This window comes from Dipodomys ordii, unplaced genomic scaffold (assembly GCF_000151885.1).
Source record: "Dipodomys ordii isolate 6190 unplaced genomic scaffold, Dord_2.0 Scaffold131, whole genome shotgun sequence".
In the NCBI taxonomy this organism is placed as follows: Eukaryota; Metazoa; Chordata; class Mammalia; order Rodentia; family Heteromyidae; genus Dipodomys; species Dipodomys ordii.
In genome coordinates this window covers 336,861-358,882 of record NW_012267347.1, presented here as the reverse complement: position 1 = coordinate 358,882, position 22,022 = coordinate 336,861, and the positions used below count along the sequence as shown (strand labels likewise).

At 38.3% G+C, this 22,022-nt stretch overlaps 1 protein-coding gene across 2 annotated transcripts in view; it reads left to right on the top strand.

Annotated features, from left to right (window-relative positions):
• The window catches only part of Atf6 (activating transcription factor 6), a 202,730-nt gene extending 181,129 nt beyond the window's left edge, over positions 1 to 21,601 (top strand). For both annotated transcript variants that reach the window (XM_013030699.1, XM_013030698.1), the window contains exon 16: positions 21,153 to 21,601. In XM_013030699.1, coding sequence (XP_012886153.1) covers positions 21,153 to 21,355 — 203 coding nt within the window. In that variant the 3' untranslated portion in view covers positions 21,356 to 21,601. The remainder of the gene's footprint in view (positions 1 to 21,152) is intronic.
• The last annotated feature ends 421 nt before the right edge of the window (positions 21,602 to 22,022 follow it).

Below are 22,022 nucleotides of genomic sequence, written 5' to 3'. Positions count from 1 at the left end.
GAATCGAACCCAGGGCCTCATTCATGCAAGGCAAGCACTCTACCACTGAGCCAGCCCACACCTAGCCCTTTTTGCTTTTACTTTTCTAATAGGACCTAGCTTCTTATTCCTATGGATTTGCCTGTTTGGGTTATTTCCTATAAATAGAATCATACAATATGTATACTTTTCTGTCTAGCTTTATCCACTTACATTGCTTTTAAGGTTCATTCATTTGTAGTGTGTGTTAGTGCTTTTTTGTATGAATAATATCCTGTAGTATTGCCAGGTCACATGCTAATTTTATGATTTTTTTAGTAACTACCTCACTATTTACCATAACAACTTTATCATTTTATATCTTTCCAGTTATATGGGGATTCCACTTTTTCCAGTAGATAACACTTGCTATTGTCACATTAATGGGTGCAAAGTGGTATTTCACTGTGATTTAGATTTGCATTTTACCATGACATAATGTCGAACAATCTAATTGTGCATTTATTTGCCAGTTGCATACCTTCTATGTATTCATTGCCTATTTTTAATGAGATATTTTATTTTTTATTACTGAATTGTAATGTCTTTATTCTAGACAGAAATTCCTTATCAGATTTATGACTTTCATTCATTCTACAGACTTGGCTTTGTACTTTCTTGAGCAAGCCTTAATCTTTACTTTGTTAAATTTTGGCTTCTAGAATCTTCTGCCAAGTTTTCTAAATAGTTCCAGTTATGAAGTATCCTGAAATGAATACTTTGTTCTTCGAAAGTGTAATTACTCTTTATGACTGTTGTTTTTGCTTTGTGCCAAGCACTGTGCTGATTTTACCCTAAAATATAGGCATGGTTATTCTTGCTTTGTAGATGAAGAAACAGAGGCTTGGAATTAAGTGAGCGGGACAGAATCTGAAAGCACTAATCAGTAGTGGAGTTGGAGTGCCAGTGCAATGTTTTGAAAATTATTCACATTTCACTTTGTGTTTCAATATTTCGTTTAAAAAGAACATAATATAATATTCATTAAGGGGGCCAGAAATTGACTCACTCTCAGAATCTGTGCTTTTTTTTTGCACAGATTGTGGTGCTTAAACTTAGGGCCTGGACACTGTCTCTGAGCTCTTTCACCCTACCACTTTAAGCCACAGCACTACTTCTGGTTTTCTTGTGGTTACTTGGAGATAAGAGTCTCACAGATTTTCCTGCCTGGGCTGGCTTTGAAGCACGATCCTCAGATCTTAGCCTCCTGAGTAGCAGACACCTAGCAGAATCTGTGCTTTTAACTAGTATCCCACACTGTTTTTAAGATGATCCATGTTAACAGTTCTACCTTAAAATGTGGAGAGCATCTCCCTAGGTTTTCTTACTACTACTTTTGATTTTTTTAATCCACTATAATGTCTAGATTTTTTACAGACATATTAGAATCCAGATCATTTCCTTCTGTTCTTATTATTCTCTCTAAAACTGAAATTTCTAATTTCTAACCAAGTATTAGTTATTAGTATAATCAATAAATTCTAGTCTTAGTCAAAGCTAAAAATTACAAATGTAAACTTGTTAATACAAAATTATTAAATGTATGTTAGGCTGTCTTAAATATCTTTTTTGTGGATTAATCACTGTTAAACCTTGACTGATATACTTCACTAAAATGTAGATAGTTCAGCGTGTTATATGTTTCCATATAAAAAATCAGCCCAAAGAATAATGGTTAAAACCTTTTAATCTCACAGTTTCTCTTACCTAGAAATCCACATATGGCTTAGCAGGATGGTTCTGCCTCCTGGTCTGGCCTAAAACTACAGTTGAGCTGTCAGCTAGTGCTTCAGGCTCCTTCTGAAGGCTCAGCTTGAGGATCCATATGCAAGCTCACTCACTGAAGATCAGGAAGGATTCGAGAGGTATTGGGCTGAGAGCACATCTTCCAACTGATTGCCAGAAGCCTATCTCATTTCCCTGTTATGTGAACTTCTCTAGGGCAGCTTACAACATGGCTGTTCTCAGACCAGCAAACAATACCCATGATAGAAGTCTCTTTGTAACCTAATTTCACAGTTGATATGCTGCTACTTTTAATGTATTCTACTCAATCAAAGCAAATCTTTAGTTCCAGCCCACATTGAATAGTAAGGAAATACCAAGTGTATGAATGTGGGACTCTAGGAGTTAAAGACTCCCTTTCAATCTCAGGGTATCTATTATTTAATTGTGAAAAGCCAAGTCTCCATCTGTTCTCAGATGGAACACTGACTTACTATGGATAATTCTGTCATAGGAGCAAGTCAATCTTATGTCTTGTAAGCAGGTTTCTCTTGTCTTAAATGTATGTGTATGACTTTTAAAACATCTAAATTTTGAATATTTAATATGTATTAATCCATTTTGTTAAGAAATTGCATTGAAGTTCTAAGAGGTTAGTAGAAGAGAATTTTTATTTGTAGTTTCATTTTTTCCCCTTACCTTACTAAATTTTAGTAATGAAAAACTTTGGACAGAATAAACATTGTTTTAAATTAAATAAGTGAACATACAAAAGAATGTTTTTCTTCCTTTTAAATCACACACTAAATTTCAGTCCTAATTTAGCAAAAGAAGCAATCCTGAATGGCCTATTCATTTCTTTTTTATATTTTTTATTGTAAAAATACTGTATAGAGGGGTTACAGTTACATGAGTAAAGTAATGAGTACATTTCCTATAGATCATTGTTAACTCCTCCTTTGTTTTTCCCCTTTCTTCCCTACCTCCCAAACTCCTCCCTCTCCCCTCCCCTGAAGTTGTAAAGTTTGTTTTCAACATAGTGTCTTACACATCTCATTTTTATTCAACCTGTATCCTAATTTCAGTATTTTGTTATTTTCCTTTCCCTCCCCAAATTAGAAAAATGTATATACAAGATACAGGACACCAGAATCTAATATATGAAAACAGGGGTTATGCCATGGAGGAAGAACATACAAAAGAAACAAAAAAATCACATAGTACATATTATATACAATTAAAACAACAGCAAGAAAGATAAAATCTCTTGTGTCTCTGTCTTGGGGTTTATTTTGCCTAGAATCATCTTATATGATCATATGTACATAGCTTTTGACCTTTTCTGCTTGTCCTAAACATATACTAGTTATAGCAAATAAGGGAAATCATGGGACCTATGTTTCTTTGGGCCTGGCTTACTTTACTTAATATGATTTTTTCCAAGTCTTTTCATTTCCTAACAAATTGGGCAGTGTCATTCTTTCTGATGGAGGCATAGAATTCCATTGTGTGTGTGTGTGTGTGTGTGTGTGTGTGTGTGTGTGTGTGTACACCATATTTTCTTGATCCATTTGTCTACTGAGGGGCATCAGGGTTGGTACCATATCTTAGCTATGATGTGATAAACATAGTTGTGCTGGTAGCTTTAGTATGGCCTTGTTTGTGATCATGCCCCAAAGTGGGATTGCTGGGTCATAGGGGAGCTCTATGTGGAGTCTTTTGAGGAACCTCCATACTGCCTTCCAACTTTACACTCCCACCAACAATGCAGTAGGGTTCCCTTTTGGCCACATTCCCCCCCCCCCCCAGCATCTGTTGTTATTAGATTTCTTGATTATAGCCACTCTAGCTGGAGTGAGGTGGAATCTTAATGATGTTTGATTTGTATTTCTTTTATGGCTAGAGAGGTTGAGCATTTCTTCATGTGTCTAATGGCCATTCTTATTTCCCCTTCAGAGAAGTTTCTCTTTAAGTCTTTAGCCCACTTATTAATCGGGCAGTTGTTTCTTTGAGGATTTTGTTGTTGGGGAATTTAATTTTTTGAGTTCTAAGTATATTTTAGATTTGTGACCCTTCTCTGTTGTCTTCTCTTAATCCGTGGACTTTCTATTGATCTTGCTAGCTATGTCCTTTGTCACGCAGAAGCTCTGCAGTTTCATGCAATCCCATTTGTCCAACCTTTCTTTGATTTGTTTTGTTTCTGGGCGTTTATTAAGAAAATTTTGGCCTGTGCCAAGGAGTACTAGAGTTTCTCCTATTCCTTCCTGTAATATTTTCAGGGTGTTTGCTTTGACTTCGAAGTCTTTGATCTATTTGGAGTTGATTCGGGTGCAGGGTGATATATAAGGATATTAATTTATTTCTTCAGCAAGACTTATTGAGATACTCTGTACTCATCATGAGTTACTTTGAAAATAAACTCCTCTATCCTAACCTTGGCCTCCCATAGCTCAACAGATTTCGACATTTCTCCAATTCCTAAATCATTCTCTTTAATCATTTTTACTTATAGTACATTGTCCTTCTTGCTTCTCTTCATTTTGCTCCTCATTCAGACCTCAGGGCTTTCTATTGTCCTGGAAAACTATTACCCAGGATTATCACAAACCTTATTCCTTCACTTCATTTATTTCTCTGCTTCATCCTCACCACCATAAAGTGGCATTCTATACCAATCTTCACAATATATCAGGGACCATCAAGCAAGGGACATAATAAAAATGATAATTGAAGGTTAATCTGTAGACAATGTACAAGGTAACTTATGTGTCATGTTAGTCAGCTTGCTATTGTTGTGACAAAATACCTGAGATAACCAACTTAAAAGTTTATTTTGGCTTATGAATTCTGAGGATTCAGTCCCTTGGGCATGTGGTAAGGTGCTCACTCATAGCAGGCAGTAAGTAAAGAGAGGCAGGGTCCCTATAACATGCCTTCCAGTGATCTAACTTCCTTTCAGAAGGCTTTGCCTCCTAAAGATTCTACCACCTCCAAATAGTACCCCAATAGGGTGAGGACAAAAACTTCAACAAATGAGCCCTCGGGAGACATTTCAGATTAAACTATATTGTGGAGATTAGATTAGATATGAGTAAACGGGGACCCACAATTAGGTACTTTCACATTTATTCAGATTTGAATTGATAATGTTCTGACCCTAGAAGAAAGGTCAGAATTGATTTCCCTAAGCTCAACTCAATATACTAGCAGAAGGTAGCAAGTAATATGCAAAAGCAGCATTACTTTTTTTGATCATTGAATCGAACTCACTTTAAATTACTTTGTTCAACTCATTACATATAATTTCATCCATTTTATTGCCTTTCCCCTGGGAGACTTGTTCATGAGAAAGGCTTCCATCATGAGTACACCTCAAATTTCATGATGAAGGGCAGTTGGGTCTCCATGATTATTCTGTGCTCATCGCTATTTAAAACAAGGAAATCTCTCTGAACTTAAATGGAAAACATCTGCTATCAGCCCTTCTGTTTACCTAACTACTATAAGGAATGTACAGGGTCAGGCTTCCCTGAACTGGTAATTCAATTGACTTTATATTTTTGGTGAGACTTAGAAACTACTATTTCTATTTACACTTTTGGATAGGGAAGTTCCATCTGTTTTTCAGAGTTCTTGTTGCATTTGGGGCTTCTGTGAGTGTTTTTTGAATAGTCCCCTGCTTGTCCCTATTACCCACTCATAGCCTAGGCATTCTTTTAGAAACATTTTCCTTGTAGTCACTTTGGTTTCTATGTTTTCTGGAATGAATATGAGGTCTTCTTCATACATATTTTTTCTTCATCTGTGCTAAGAACATTTCAGAGATCATAGAGAAATTATTGGGGTTAAGAAAGTCAATCTGGTAAGGAATCTTCCAGTCTAAAATGGGAACTGATGAAAATTTGATTCCCTGACAGGTTCTCAATAATCTGTGTAAAATTGGTGAGATTATATGTTATTATCACATGGGGAAGCAGAGTTCATCTCAAATGGAGTCCACTATGTTACTGAGTGGCTTGGATGCTAATGCAAAGCATAACATGCTAAAAGACTACATGAAACAAAGTAGGGAGTGATCGCTGGAAATTAAACACAGATCAATTCAGTGAGGAGGTGCTTGTGTAATCTTTTAGCTACTGTGATAATAACACATGTTGCACTGTGAAGAAAGTTTCATCCAAGTTAATTCTGTTTCACATGAGATGTCCTTGGAAGCTGAATCAGTTCTGGTAAGCCACCCAGCAGTAAAACCATCATGGGTATGAGTAAACTGTACTAATGGCTCCCCATAAACAGATTCTTCCTCTGATTTATAACATCAGTAAATTATTGGTGCTTTTCTCCATATTCCTTTAATAGATTCACTTTGTAACCCTATACTCAATTCAAAGTTTGATAAAAATAGGAAGTGCCAAAGAAGCAGCAGGGAATTCCTCACCAAGAACAAAATCCACTGATGTAATAGATCTCTGTTGCTTTCCAGACTCCTTTGGTTCAGATCTTACCTAGCAGTGTTGGCAAAGCTCCTTTTGGCTGCCCCACATACCTTCCAAAAGCCTTTATAAAGAAAATATGTGGCAGTACCCTTTATAAGGCCCATAATTCTCAAGAGATAGGGTTCAACTCTTACATTTTTTCAGAGTAGTTAAAATTCTCTTACTTCTGCTTCATCTAAGCTCTCTCCTAATGGTTGTTCCTCTTCTTAAGTTCAATGTTTATCCCCAGCCCATATTTTTCACATGCTTGTGGGGAGAGCTGATACATCTCCATGGCACCTTAGCATGTTATTTTTCCGTATTGTTTTCCAAGAAGTAAGGCCATTCTGCCACTATGGGCCCTAAACTTTTGTTCCTATGGTAAGCCATGTTTTCCTAAGGAAGAGTCATGACCGGCTTTTTACATTCTCTGCTTTGTGAGAAGGCACTCATTGTACCTTGCACTACCTGCTTCTATGATGTTTCCCCCCTGAAATTACATTATCTCCCTACCTCCACTAAAGTGATCTTTCATTATAGGAAGATTATTGTATCTGATTGTAGTTCAGTTTGGTATGAATTTGGCACAAACCTTTCTAGAAAGAATTATTTTTGATCAGTCATGGGGCTTGAACTCAGGGCTGGGGCACTGTCCCTGAGCTCTTTTGCTTAAAGCTAGTGCTCTACCACTTTGAGCCACAATTCCACTTCCATTTTGGGGGGGGCAGGGGGGTGGTTAATTAGAGATTAGAGTCTCATTTTTCCTGTCTGGGCAGGCTTTCAACCATGATCCTCAGATCTCAGCCAACTGAGTAGCTAGGATTATAGGCATGAGCTACCAGTGCTTGGCTAGAAAGAATATTTTTCAAAATGTATTTTATTTATTTAGGTGGTACTGGAATTTCAACTCAGGGCCTCACACTTGCCAGTCTACTCACTGTATCTCCAGCCCAGACAATTTTTATTTTTATTTACTAATTACTTATTTTTTGCTGGTTCTAGGGCTTAAACTCTGGGTCTGGGTGCTGTCCCTCAGCTCCTTTTACTCAAGGCTAGCACTCTACCACTTGAACCACAGCTCCACATCTGGCCTCTTCTGTGACTAATTGGAGATCAGAGTCTCATGGAGACTTTTCTGTCCTGGCTGGCTTCGAACTGCAATCCTTAGATCTCACCCTTCTGAGAAGCTAGGATTACAGGTGTGAGCCACTAGCATTTGACTAGAGTGTTTTTTATTCCATGTTACTCATAAGAATATCCTGACCTCCTGTACACACTCAAAAATATCCAGAGTCGGGGATATACATATAAGCATCTTTTCAAATAAGGGGACATAGATGTTGCTATTGTCTAAATGTTTGTGCCCTCTTGACAGGTCACAAAGCTTGCTATTACTGAAGAATATCCAGGCTCTAGAATCAGACTTGAGATCAAGTTTGGTCTTGCTATTTCACTAGCTGTGTGCTTTGGGATAATTTATGAAAATGCTTGAGACATAAGATCTCTTATGTTTTAGTATGGGGGATATACTAGATCCTTCAGAACTGTTTTAATAATTAAATAAAACAGTACATGCCAGTTCCTCTTTTCTATTATTTCTCAATACTGTAAACTACTTTGTTCCTTTCTCATAAAAACATTTTACTATGGTTTTATGGCATAATTGTATTATTTTCTGAGCAGAGCCCCAGAAGTATGTCTTTCATAGTGTAACCCAAATTAAAAAGCAGGAAGCAGTATAAAAATTGAAAGCAAAGTAGTAATGTAGCAAATTCTTCAGTAATCCCTTAATAATCCCTTATTCTCTAGATCTTTCTCAAGTAGCCTGTTCCTGAAAATTTCGGCTTAAGGAAATGCTGTAGTAGATTTACTCAGGACCTAAGAGGTTTATCAATTTTGCTCACATCTATCAGTTAAAAGTACAGAAAAAATATTTTTGACATATGTCCAGCGTACTACAGCATATCCCACTTGATGTGTGAATCACATTATCATTATTAGGTTTGGTTTTTCTGTCATAAGTCCAGTGTAAAAAGACACCTTCAAAAAGTACAGTGTTCAAAAGCTATGTACATAATACCATATAAGATAATGCTAAGTGAAATGAACCCTAAGATAGAGACACAAGAGATTTTATCTTTCTTGCTGTTGTTTTTAATGTTCTACGTGATTTGTTTCTTCCCTGTATAACCCCTGTTTTAACTGTATTTGAGTCCAGTGTCCTGCATCTTGTATATACATTTTTCTAATTTGGGTAGGGGAAGGAAAATAACAAAATGCTGAAACAAGGATACAGGTTGACCCATCATAACAATGAGATGTGTAAGATACTATGTTGAAAATGAACTTTACAACTTGCAGAGGGGGGGGGGAGAAAAGGGAGGGGGGAGTTTGGGAGGTGGGGAGGGAAGGGATGGTAGGGAAAAAACAAAGGAGGGGTAACAATATTCGATAGGAAATGTACTCATTACCTTACTCATGTAACTGTAACCCCTCTGTACAGTATCTTTATAATAAAAAAATATATAAAAAACTACAATGTACCTCTTAAGCCCACAGAGAAACCCCATCCCTTTTTGTATCACAGTACTGCACACTGCCTCGTGTCATGATGCATTTACTAATAGTTGCACCTCTCTAGGTTTTCCCCTCCTCAGCCCTGGCTGAAGAGTCTTCAGGTTTAGGGCTTAAGTAACTTTCTTCAGAAGTCCTTTCTTGTTAACCTCTCTACCACCACATCCGTAGCTCAGGTACCCCAAATCTTACTATACCATGCCCACCTTACACTTATGCCCTGCTATATGGGTTTACATAGCTGCCATTTTTACAAGATGGCATATGCTTTGATGAGGGGCCAGGTCTTACTCATCTCTGTTTCTCCAGCTCCCAGCACACTGCCCAACACATAACAGCTGCTAAGAAAATATTTATGTAATTGAATCATATTGATCATAGGAACCAACTCCCACTGGGAGAACATCAATCGTGAATCTAAAGAACTCCTTGTTTAAAATGCCCTGTTCATTACATATGCTGTTAAGGTTACATAATGCCTATGAGTGTAAAAAAGTATAGGTGATGACTATACTTTACAGTTGTTCGGAGTTTGTAATGCCCAGCTGCAGTCTGAGGTAGCTTTGTGTGTTTGGAGGTCTTTTCACTAAGTGAACAAATAATATGAAAGTAAAAAGTCACTGTCGATGGAAGAAGTTAGGTGTGCCTAGACCTGCCCTCTCTGCTTTATGGTCTGAATTTTCTAAGTCTTAAGCCAACCTAGATTTCAACCTAGAGCTTGGCTTCTGTGGAGACTAATGTTAACTCAAATAAACTGTGTGGTGGTTTCAGTTACTTAACAGGAAGGCCTCAACATTTTCATGCAAGAAGCCCAGAAAGAAGAAATGTCAAAGATTCTGGTAAGAAGTAGTAAGGGACAAAAAGCTGACTGGAAGAACTTGTCTTAAAAATAAGAGCTAGGAAACTTGCTAAATTATCCAGTGCTTTCCTAACACTAAATGAAGACTTAAAAAGAATCTGAGTCCTTTGCCAGTTTTTCTTCTCTGAAACTGTATAGTATGTGATAGAGCTTTGCTGGCACAACTCTGTCCTGCTGTTTCTCTTCCTCCTCCTCCTTTTCCTTATACTAACCCATAGAATTCAAAAGGCTCTGTATACTGTTTTCAGGACAAACAGATAAATCCCAAGTTGTTTCCAGTACAACAGCTTCCTCTGGATTTTTCTACTGTCTCCTATCATCATTCTTAGTTACACTTGTATTAACAATAGAAAAACTGTGTATTTCCTTTTGTACAGTGGTGTTATAAGTATTAAATCTTTATACTACCAGAGCAGAGAAACAGGAGTCATTGTGACTTTCATCTATTAGATGAAGAAAATAAATGAAGCAGGGCCAAGGATGCAGCTCAGTAACATGGGCAGGGCCCTGGGTTTGATCCCTAGCACTGCAAAGTGCGCACACGCACACGCACGCACACACACACACACACACACACACACACACACACACACAGCCCCGTGGACGGAGATACCAGGACTGGTGATTCTAAGGGTTCCTTCCTGTGTTCTACAATGAAATGACAAATAACACCTTTCAGTACTTAGTGTATTAAAAGATGTATGTTGTATAGTATAATAAATGTTTGACATAATTGTTTAACTCTTGACGAATCCCCCTGGTTTTCCTGCCTTACAGATGAAATTATAACCAAATTGAAAGAGATGACTTTCAGACCCATGACTAATTTTAAAGCCTGATATCTCTATGCTGTGCCACACCAGCTCTATACATTAATAGTCCTCACACTTTATATCATTTGACATGCTGAAAACTCCACAAACATTATCACACTGAGTCCTTAAGAATTTTGGGCATGGGGCTGGGAAGGTGGCTCATTGGTAGAGCGCTTGCCTTGCATGCCTGAAGCCCTGGGTTCGATTCCTTAGCACCACATAAGCAAAAAGAAAAAAACCGGAAGTGGTGTTGTAGCTCAAGTGGTAGAGCGCTAGCCTTGAGCTGAAGAGCTGAGGGACAGCACCCAGGCCCAGAGTTCAGGCCCCACGACCGGACCTCAAAAAAAAAAAAGAATTTTGGGCAAGTGAGTGGGTTTTATATTCCACTAGTCAGAGAGATTTTATGAAAACAGGTCATTCATGATGGTCCTCTACAAACCCTCCCACTGCTTTACATCTCACTAGAGTAAAGGCTGACCTTTAAAGAGCCTGGTTCCTCTCAGACCTCATCTCCGTTTACTCTTCCCCAGTCTCTCTACCAGCACACTGGCCTCCTCACTGTGCCTCATGGGTACATGCCAGCCTTGAGGCCTCCATCCTGGCTGTTCTTTCTGCGTGTAATGCCCTTTCCCCCACAGCTCTCTCGACTCTTATCAGGTTTTAACAACAACAACAAAACCAACATTCTCTCTCTGTCTCTCTCTGTCTCTGTCTCTCTCTTTCTCACACACACACACACACACACACACACACACACACACACACACAGAGTTATCTTGCTGTTTAGTGCTTCCAGAACAGTCTAACCCACAACATTCCATACCTTTATTTTATTCTTAGTTCTCATTTTCAAGCATAACTGTATATTTACTTCTCTTGTTTCTTGTCACCTCTCTCCTCCCTATTAGAATGGAAATACTAGGAGAATGTGGTTGTATGTTTTGTCCTCTTCTCAATTCCAACACCTGAAACCAGGCTTGGCACATGTTGTGATTCAGTAAATATGTAGCAAATGAATAGTTTACAAAATGGGATATCAAAAAAAGGTTAAGTGCTTTTCCTCACAATGATGTGGCCTGGAAATATCGGGGCCCAAAGTGACTGGTCCTCAGCCCACCTTCCAAGCTGCTTTAGTTTAGAGCCTCACTAGGCTAAAATACAGGAAAAGTTTGTGGTAATTTTATAAATAAAATACAGTTCATTGTGAATACTTTTTATGCACTTTGTAGTTTTTGAACAATTATTTAATCAGTTACTATATCATAGAGGATGTAGACCAGCCCTTCTTTTGGACTGTCTGTAAGAAGTAAGAATAATGAAAACAAATTACAGAACTTGAATTAAAAGGTATTTCTATCTTTTTGATTCCTCAAGTCTAAAATGTGGGACTGTGTCACTTCAAAATCCTACACAGCTCTAATTTATCTTGAATCATCACAAAAATGGATGAAATGGCCATTTTCTTTGATATTTGTATAATTCTGTCAGTATAAAGTATACAGTTTGTTCTGAGAATGAACCCATGCATGGGTCTTTCAGTAATTTTCCTCTCCCAGAGATTATCATATGTTTGATTCCTTTCCCTATAGATGTACAATTGTAGGCTTTCATCTCACTGTATTATACTGCAGGATCCCTGAGCTCACCCATCTATGCTACAGGGAAGTTCCAAACACTGCTTTGTCCAAGTTATGCTATGGCCAGGAAAACCAGAAGGCATGGCCACTCCAGGCCAGGAAACAAAGTCAATAACAGTGGCATTTGGGTCAGAAAAGAAGTCTACAATATGGTGCTGCCCTCTGAATTAAGCACACAAACCAACAAGTCAGGCCATTGGTTATCCCATCTCTGCAGGTTTTGGCAGTAAGGTTAAATGCAATGTTTGGCATTGAAACTGGAGTTTTAGACCCTAAGCCTAAAGATCCAGGAGTTCTATGTGTCAGGTCCAACCATTTACCCCTATGTGCCAAATAAAGAGATATGGTGATGGGCAGAAGGAGGTGGGCAGCCAGGGGAAGACAGCATTTCTGCCCATCCCTAGCCATATTCTCAGGTACAGATATAAGTTCTAAGTTTAAATAGAGATAGGCAATAGGCAAGAGAAGAAAGGTATGCATGAATAGTCATAGTCACAGGTGTGTCCTGATGGTCAGGTGGTTTGATAGCCCTTTGTCTGAGGATTGGTCAAGTGGAGCCCTGTTACAATAGGAATCATTCATGCCTGGCAGATGATCTAGTCTCCTGTCACTTTTTGGGGGTTCCAAGGGAACCCAGTTAAGGGATTGCATTACTCAGAGAAAAGGATTTATAGATACAAAATGAAGGCAGGGATGCTTATTGCTTTTATTTAATTTGTGGGCCCAAGTAGAGAGTCATTGTTTCTCAATAAAGACAGATGATAAGCAACTGTTATGGCTTGTATCTCAGTCTGGATCATTTCTTTGGCAAAAATTCTCTCTCTAAGTAATAAACCACAGCTATTTGGAGGTGATGTGTTTGTAGGAGTAAGAGGCAGCTTCCCAAGATCCTTTCTGAATATTAGTTTTTAAGTGCACAACTTGAATAAAGTATGTTATTTTTTCCTATTACACTATTGCATGGTAGCTCCTAAGAAAGTGAACTTTAAACCATAACATTGTAGAATAAGCTTGAAAAAATGAGAACTGCAAGTTAATTACTCAAGTTGGGATTTATTTAACAACTTAAACCAGAACTGTTATTTGAAAGTAAAACACCAGTGCTCTAAGTCACCCTTCTCTTACTCCATCTTCATTTCCTCCAGAAACATTGATCTTTTAAGTACCTTTATATTACAGTGCACATGTACTAAAGGCAGCTCTGAATTTCTTTGTTTTATAGAAGTTTCCTTAATTTATTATAACCATTACTCTTGTCACAATACAAAATAATGTGCTTAGACTTTACAAATAAGCCTTGCCATTTCCAAAACTACATCCTATCCTCTTCTATACTTCTTTTTGAATGAATGGGAGATGTATTCATTATCCTTCACAACAGAGCTACAAATGAGTATTATAAAAACAAGTTTACCCTCTAATTTCTATTAGATATAGCCATCCTGTTGTATTTTCTGCAAGTTTTCATATCCCATCTTGTATTTTGTGCAACAACAGGTTGTAAATAGTACAAAGATAGAATTGTGCTACGTAAGCATTTGAAGCAGAATACCTACAGTTTTATGAGTGATTACCAATAATTGGGAATTTGGCTTTGATTCCACCTTGGGACATTGAGTTGTCTGCCAACTGCCTTTATGAACACATTTCCTTTGTCTGCTCCCTAAGAATTTACACAAGGTCCCTGATTCTACTCCTGCAGAGTAATTAACAAATGGAAATAAACATTAGGAAGAGCCTCTGGAGGAATACAGATTCTAACATTCCTATGAGACAACTGTGGAGCTTCTAGAAAGGTGGAATTTTTGCTGTATTGGGGATACCTATTGGGAGTTGAGAGAGTATGAGAAACTTTTTGGAGTTCTGAAAGTCAAAATTATAACATATTTTAAAAAGTATTTCTTTTGAGGGGGGCAGAGGGGTCCGGTCGTGGGGTCTGAACTCTGGGCCTGGGTGCTGTCCCTTAGCTCTTCAGCTCAAGGCTAGCACTCTACCACTTGAGCCACAGCACCACTTCCGGGCTTTTTTTTTCTGCTTATGTGGTGCTGAGGAATCGAACCCAGGGCCTCATGCATGCAAGGCAAGTGCTCTACCACTGAGCCACCTTCCCAGCCCCTAAAAAGTATTTCTTTATGGTTTGAGCCCCACAGTTATGACCAGGAATATCTGGGAATTTGGTTTGCAACCTATTCTCAGACTCCTACTAGCTTAATCATGTATACACCAGTTTCTTATTTGAATAATATAGAGATCCTTTTCTTAGTTCTTTGTTGGTTTTTCTAGATCAGTTTCCAATAGTTGCAAAAGGGAAAGTTCTTTCTTCAGTCTTTTCCAAAATAAATATTTTCTGATTACTTCATGTACAAAAATAAATTGAATAGTGAAATATCCAAAATGAGCTTCAGTTGTTTGTAGGAATATCTAAATAAAGCAGCCATAGCTATTTTTTCCATGATTATACTATCTGAAAGAAGTATCTGCATTAATCCCTTAACTTTTAAGATTTCTTTTAAAAAATCCTCATGTCATCTCATCAAAGATTTCTATGTCCAATAAGTAAACTTATTTTTAATTGAAAAGTAATATCCTACATGTCTCTTGATTTCAGCTAAGGATAAGATTGAATTAGTCATCTCAGGCTGTCAGCAACTATTGGCCTCACCTCTTGTTAATGAGACCTGCCTGCAACAGGGCACCAACTTGCCACAGCACTTACAATTCTCTATGCTTTTTCTTTATTTTATTTTCTGTCTTCATTCCTTCACTTTTGTAAGAACTAAGCCTACTGAGGTCAAAGGTTTTTCTTTTTTCCCCCCTCCTGTTTTGTTCACTCCTATCTCCTCACTGTTTAGTGTATGGTAGGAATTCAAGAAACATTTGCTAATTTAATGGATGTATAATGTTCAATTTGCTTTTGTTGTATTGGAAGACACAGTTAGGATGTTAGGTGTTTCACAGATAGGCACTATTACAGTGAGGGCAAAAGCACAAATATAGAATGTCCTGATGGTAACCACTAGTGTGAATGATTTCTGTAACCACACTGCTTAGGTTAGAATCTTCTACTTTGCCATTCATAGCTGAGTGGCTGGTCATATGAATGCCTCTATTCTTCATTTATATTCCTTCTTTAAAATGGCAATAATACTAGCAATAATAATACCTGAGTCCTTAAGGAGGTTATTAGGAAAATTAGATGATCAGTATTTAGCATATAGAAGCACCACATGTTTATTAAGCAAGTTATGCTTAATAGTTACATTCCTAGGAATTTAATATATATTTAATAACCCATATAAAAGTACTGTACACTTAAATGTAAAGCAGTAAGTTTAGACAAATACAGTAATAATCAATTTTGTTTTAAATCTACATGACTATTGTTTGAGATGCAGAACCTCTGTTATATGGAACTGGTACTATGCATTCCAGAATGGCCAGCAACCCTGGCTCCTGCTCAGAAAATTCTATTAATCCTTCCATCGTCATGGCTAATGGTGTACCTTGAGAGCCAATGGTTTCTCTATGCCCATACTTTATAGATCTTTATAGATCTAAAAGAACAAGCACTTTCTTATCTGACTCCCCATTTTTCAGTGGCCATAGTACCCTTTTAGTGTTTGACAGCTACTTGTTTGAGTTACTTTTGAGTATGGGATAACCTTTTACCCTTTCCCTGCCTTAGATATTCCCCACACTAAATCTTCCCCAACCTCATCAAGGAAACTAATTTCTTTCAGCAAAGTTCATATGTGGCCATTGGTAGCTTTTTGACTTTGCATGTGTTATGCCTCCAGATTTTTCAAGTTGGAAGCACTGTTTCCATATGTAGTATGACAATACTTACTTGCTCAGTGTTCTTTGCAGCTGATGAGTAAGAAGTTTTATTATTCATTTATTTATTATTTATTTAGTCAGTTGTGGGTCTTAAACTCTGGGCCTGGGCAGTACCCCTCAGCTCTTCAGCTAGAGCTAGTGCTCTACCACTTGATCCACAGCACCATTTCTGTTTTTCTGGTGGTTAATTGGAGATAAGAGTCTCATGGACATTCCTGCTGGAGCTGGCTTTGAACTGCAATCCTCATATCTCAGCCTCCTGAGTAGCTAGGGTTACAAGTGTGAGCCACTGGCACCCAGCTAAGAGGTTCTATTTTCATTCTCTTTACCCTTTCTTTCTTTTTTTGGGGGGGGGCTCTGTCCCTCAGCTCTTCAGCTCAAGGTTAGCTCTCCACCACTTGAGCCACAGTGTCACTTTGGCTTTTTTCATTTTGCTTAGTGCTGAGGAATCGAACCCAGGGCCTCAGTCATGCAAGGCAAGCGCTCTACCACTGAGCCACCTTCCTAGCCCCTCTCTTTACCCTTTCATTTTCACCCTGCCCCAGTTTTTGCCAGGCATTCCTTAAGGAAGCTAAGCCTCTTTTCTATGACTTTAACACTATTCAGTTAAATAGAACAATTATGTGTTAGTTATAAAGTTAAATATGAATTGTGGAGTTCTCATGGAAGATTTCTTGGAAGTGAGACTTGAAGTGGGCCTTAAAGGATAAATAGAATATGGGTAGTAAAGAGCAGAAAAGTGGGTTTTTTCTTTGCACAAATGCTAGCAATGCATGGTATGTTAAATGGTCAAAATCAGGACTCAGGTTGAAAATTAATATAAGATTGGCAGAGTAGGACTGGGAAGGTGGCTCAGTGGTAGAGTGCTTGCCTTGCATGCATGAGGCCCTGGGTTCGATTCCTCACACCACATAAGCAAAAAGCAAAAAAGCCGGAAGTGACGCTGTTGCTCAAGTGGTAGAGAGCTAGCCTTGAGCTGAAGAGCTGAGGGACAGTGCTCAGGCCCAGATTTCAGGCCCCATGACCGCCCCCCCCCCGCAAAAAAAAAAGATTGGCAGAGTAAAGTTAGCTTATGGAAGTTCTTGGGAACCACAGTAGAAATATGATTTTACCTACTTCATGAGTGATTCTATTCCTGTCTCCCTTATTTTTCTGCTTATTTTAGTTGAAGTTATCTGTTGATGCCCATGAATGGGTGCATTTTATCAACCTTCACGGTCCCATTCAGATACAGATACCAATGGGACTGGCCTGTCACCAGGCAAGCTGGCATAAGACAAGTGACTTTGTTAGGACTGGAATCTAAGTCTGAATAGAAATCTGTTTTATTATATGTGCTTCCTGGAAAAACACTGGTGAAATTTTGTCACTTTTTACAATTAAACTTCATGAAAAATTTTGAATCTTTAGTTATCTTTATTTTATGGTCAATGTTCTGGTTTTTGTGTTAGTCATCTCCCAGCTAACAGTCAGCTGGCAGACTATGCTTAATTCAGTTACTGTGTATTTACAGGCTGTTCATAATTCCACACTGCCTAGACTTTTTCCACCTCTAATGACCATACACTTTATCTGGCTTCCCCCAACGTTTCTGCATTCAGAAACACATTTATTTCATTGCTTGTGTTTAAAGCCATTCTTCCCTGCTTAATATTGAAGTTTAAGTATTTATAGTTAACTATACCTTTTTTCTGACTCAAATTAGTGTTCCAGCTCATTCTTTTATCAGTCTTTTCAGGTAACTTGACTTTCAATTTCTTTTGTCATGAAACCCTGACTTAACTAAAGTGGAGACCATGTTCTTAAGCCCTTACAATCATGCCTGAGTTTCCTTTCATGGGCTTTTTCTCTCCTGATCCTCTTACGCCACCAGTCTTCAGATTCTAAGTCCCTAATTAGAACCCACTGTGATGTTTTAAATTTACACTGAGAAGCAAATTATGGCTACAATTAGAAGGGTCCTTTCCAGGGGTAGTCACCTACTAAAACTCAGAGCCTTCAAGTAAAGGATAACTGGGTTCTCATCTGTTTACTAGGCAGAGTTTTAGAGTCTCTATGCTGTTTCAGAATGCCCCTCAGCCCAGGGCCAAAGGTGCTTACAAAGATCAGGAGTTCCATGAGCCATTTGCAGTTTGTCTCCCTTTACTACAGTAATTCAGACTTAATTGGTTATGGTGAAACTACCTCACTAACCATCCAAAAACCCATTTATAAGGTCCCCAGAGTGTATACAAACAGTTGCTATAGTCATTCTAACTAGCCTTTAGGGGTACTGGGTCACTCTAAACATTATTCTGATAAGAGAGTGTACATCAGAGAATGTAGTAGACTACTTGACTAGCATGTGTGAGGCCCTGAGTTCTATCCCAAACACCACTTGACTAGCATGTGTTAGGCCCTGAGTTCTATCCCAAACACAATAGCTAAAGTATCCAGCTTGTGTTTCAGAAGGAGTTTCCTAAAATCAGCCTCAGATATTCACTTACTTCTCCAGTTGTCTTCTAGAAATCCTGACAGTTTTCTTGGTCCAGAATATATCACCTTCAGAAGAAGGGAATAAACAGAGTCTATTGTAAAACCACTTGGACTAACACTACCCTGAGTCTCCTGGTTGTGCTTAAGTGGCAATGCTACTTTGTCCATGGCTAGGAACTCCTTCCAAATTTTGGAATCATATTGCAGCTTTTCCTTCAAAGTGTCTGAGCTTATATTTCCAGATTTTCCATCTCTTCTTGATATTTAGAGTATTAAAGATCTACAGTTATCAGTTTCAACCAACCATCCCAGACTCATGGCCTCTAATGACTTTTACAGGTGGTTTGGGCTATATTAGAGAACCTAGTCTTGATCTTAAACTGTCATCTGGATTCTGAGTTAAACCAGGAAAGCAGTAAAAAATACTAATGTGTATCGCATGTCTCTGACATGTGTTTTCCATTATTTGGTCTTCTATGATGCAGCAGTGCATGAGCATGTGTGTATACACGCATGCGTGTGCACCCACACAGACACACATACATGTGTGACTGTGGTTCCAAAAGAAAATGACTAGTTTGGTCTTGAAATCTGAACTTGGTCTTGTGTCTGAATAAAATGACTCCTGTTTCATCCCCTACTTTTTGGAAAAATACTTTGATGAGAAATGATAGCTAACGTACAGGCATTGAAATTTAATTCTCTAAATGTGAGCAACTGATTTGATAGTCATTTCTAAGAGCATGACTTGTAAAAATTGGGACCAACCCACCACAATAAAAGAATAGGTTGAGTGAGTTAGTACTCAGCAGCAGCCAGCTGTTCTTCATTTCTGGTAAGGCTGGGAAACAAGAAAATTACTCAGTAATTGGAGAGATTTATAATAGTTTAATGAGAGCTTAATCATCATTAGATACTGTTTAAACATTGGAACAGATAACCAACCAATAACAGTAAAGGAATGATGTTTTCCATTGGATTTAAAACTGAATATTTTATCTAATCAGGGTACTTCAAATGGATAGTCTATTAGATCTGCTTCATAATGTTTAACATTTTGGTCCTATTGAAATTTTGATGGACTTTGTTTCCAAAACCACACACATGAAACTTGATATAATTTCAGTGACCTTAAAATCTAAGTCTATGAATTTGCCCCTAATTCAAGACATCCCCAACTAGATGATCTCCAGAAGTGTTTCCTAGCTTCCTCAGTGACGTGCTTTATGGCTTACTTTTCTCAAACATAATAATGGAATCTGAAGATCAAATGTCAAACTTTGGATTTCTTCCTCCAGATTTTATACTTTATATGCACAGTGTCAATGGGAACAGAAAGGATAATGGAATTTTACTTTTTTTTTGGGGGGGGGTCCGGTCGTGGGGTCTGAACTCTGGGCCTGGGCGCTGTCCCTCAGCTCTTCAGCTCAAAGCTAGTGCTACCACTTGAGCCATAGCACCACTTCTGGCTTTTTTTTTCCTGCTTATATGGTGCTGAGGAATCGAACCCAGGGCCTCATGCATGCAAGGCAAATGCTCTACCACTGAGCCACCTTCTCAGCTCCTGGAATTTTACTTTTAACTTCAGTTCTTTGCCATAGAGAAGCCAGATGCTTAATTTTAAAAAGCTCTGATTGCCTTTGTATCAGCTTCATAAAAAGGCAGCAGTACAGAACTAAGCTGTCCCAACCCCCAGCTCCACGTTCACAGATGGAAAAAGAAAAATTGGATGCCACATTAACTACCAAACATTCTTCCAAGTTCACACAGCTTCTAACTCTACTGCTGCAATTGTTCAACTGGGATTGGCAAAACTTATGTTTATAATTCTCTCATCAGCTTAATGCCCACATTTCATTGACTACAAGTTGGAACAGGACCACCCAGGATTACAAATTAGGGAGTAATTTGGCCCTGTTCCTAAAATATAAAGAGCTTTTATTCACTTAGGAAGTAACAAGGGAATATTGTATCTGTGTGTTTTTAAACTCATGATAATGAAGTAAGCCCATATGTTAATCATAACTCTACGTGATTTTCCCATTCCCTCCTATAAATACTCCCTAGTTTGCCTGCAAGTCCTGTATACAGTACTCAGTCCCATCTCTTATTGGAAATCTAATGTCTCCGTACTTGGAATCAGGAACTCTGGAATATAGATTGCCCCAATATGAAAGTGTTATGATAATAATTTCTGGGAAAGCATAATTATCAGATGACTATGGCTTCTTATTCTTCTTTTGTTTCTATGACAAACCTTTAAATTCACAGTTGGGAGTATCTTAAATGAAACTGTACTGATGAATAGGGGCTAAGCAGCCTTGGCTCCATTTACATGTCTGACTCCTTTGACAATTGTTTCCATTGTTGAAGGGAAGGAAGGGTGCTTAAGTATTCTTACCTATGTTCTACACTAAAATCTGTTTTAGTTGCTCTAATCATGGTAATTCACTTCATGGAAGTCATACAAAAGATGTAATATCTGTGAACAGGTACACTCTGTGCTCTGAACTCTGATAGTGGCCCACTCCTTATTGAGCCAACGAAGGCTCTTTGAGAACTAAAATTACAGAGATGGTAGATGGTACCTACCCATCTATAGCTCTGCTGAGTGACCAGCACTTTTGAAAGTATGTTCACAGTTAACACTCTTAAAGTACATGTCTTTGGAATGAAGGTCATAGCAGAGACCCACATTCTATTGAATTCTAAGCCTTGTGTCTATTCCTCTCTGCAGAGAATGTGATCAATGGGCAGGACTATGAAGTGATGATGCAGATCGACTGCCAGGTGATGGACACCAGGATTCTTCACATCAAAAGCTCCTCAGTTCCTCCTTACCTAAGAGATCAACAGAGAAATCAAACCTTCTTTGGTTCCCCTTCAGCAGCCACAGAGGCAACCCAGGTTGTCAGCACCATCCCTGAGTCATTGCAGTAGTGCCCTGCAGCTGTGTTGGTAAACTAAGAACGCAGCCCTTCAGCCAAGAGCAGGAGAGAAAAACACCACTTTCTGCTACCTTGGTGGCAAGCAGAGATTTCCTTCTTACTACAGTTGAAGAAAGAAGAAGCTGCTACCCATCTATCCATCTACTCAGAAGGTGCTGGCCTTCATACATGAGAGAACATTGCTCCAGAAGCAAATGTAGCCTGCATTGTCCAGTCTTACTGGACATAACTTACTCAGTTTCTTTCATTTGTTTTGTGTTTGAATTGTCATCTTCTTTCAAATAAGATCCACTTCCTTTTTCTGCCATCTCACATATTGATACAGTAAACTGATTTTTATTTAACATTGTAGCACACAGATGCTCAGATGGTTTCCATTGGTTTGGCTTTTTTGTTCCTTTAATACAGACTCATTCTGGATACTGTGCTTGAGAAAATAAATTGCAAAACCAGAATGGCCAACAATAAACACCCCACAAAGAAGCAAAATAATTTAAAACTTTGGTAAAAGAGAATATAACCACTTGGTAAAGTTTATTTTTACTTCTGATTTGTGGTTTACCCATGAATCAAAATCTGTTGGGAGTCAGGAGATAAACACACAGTTGAGAGAACGAAAGAGAAGGGAAGGGTCAGTGGTCGACAATAATCCATGTGTC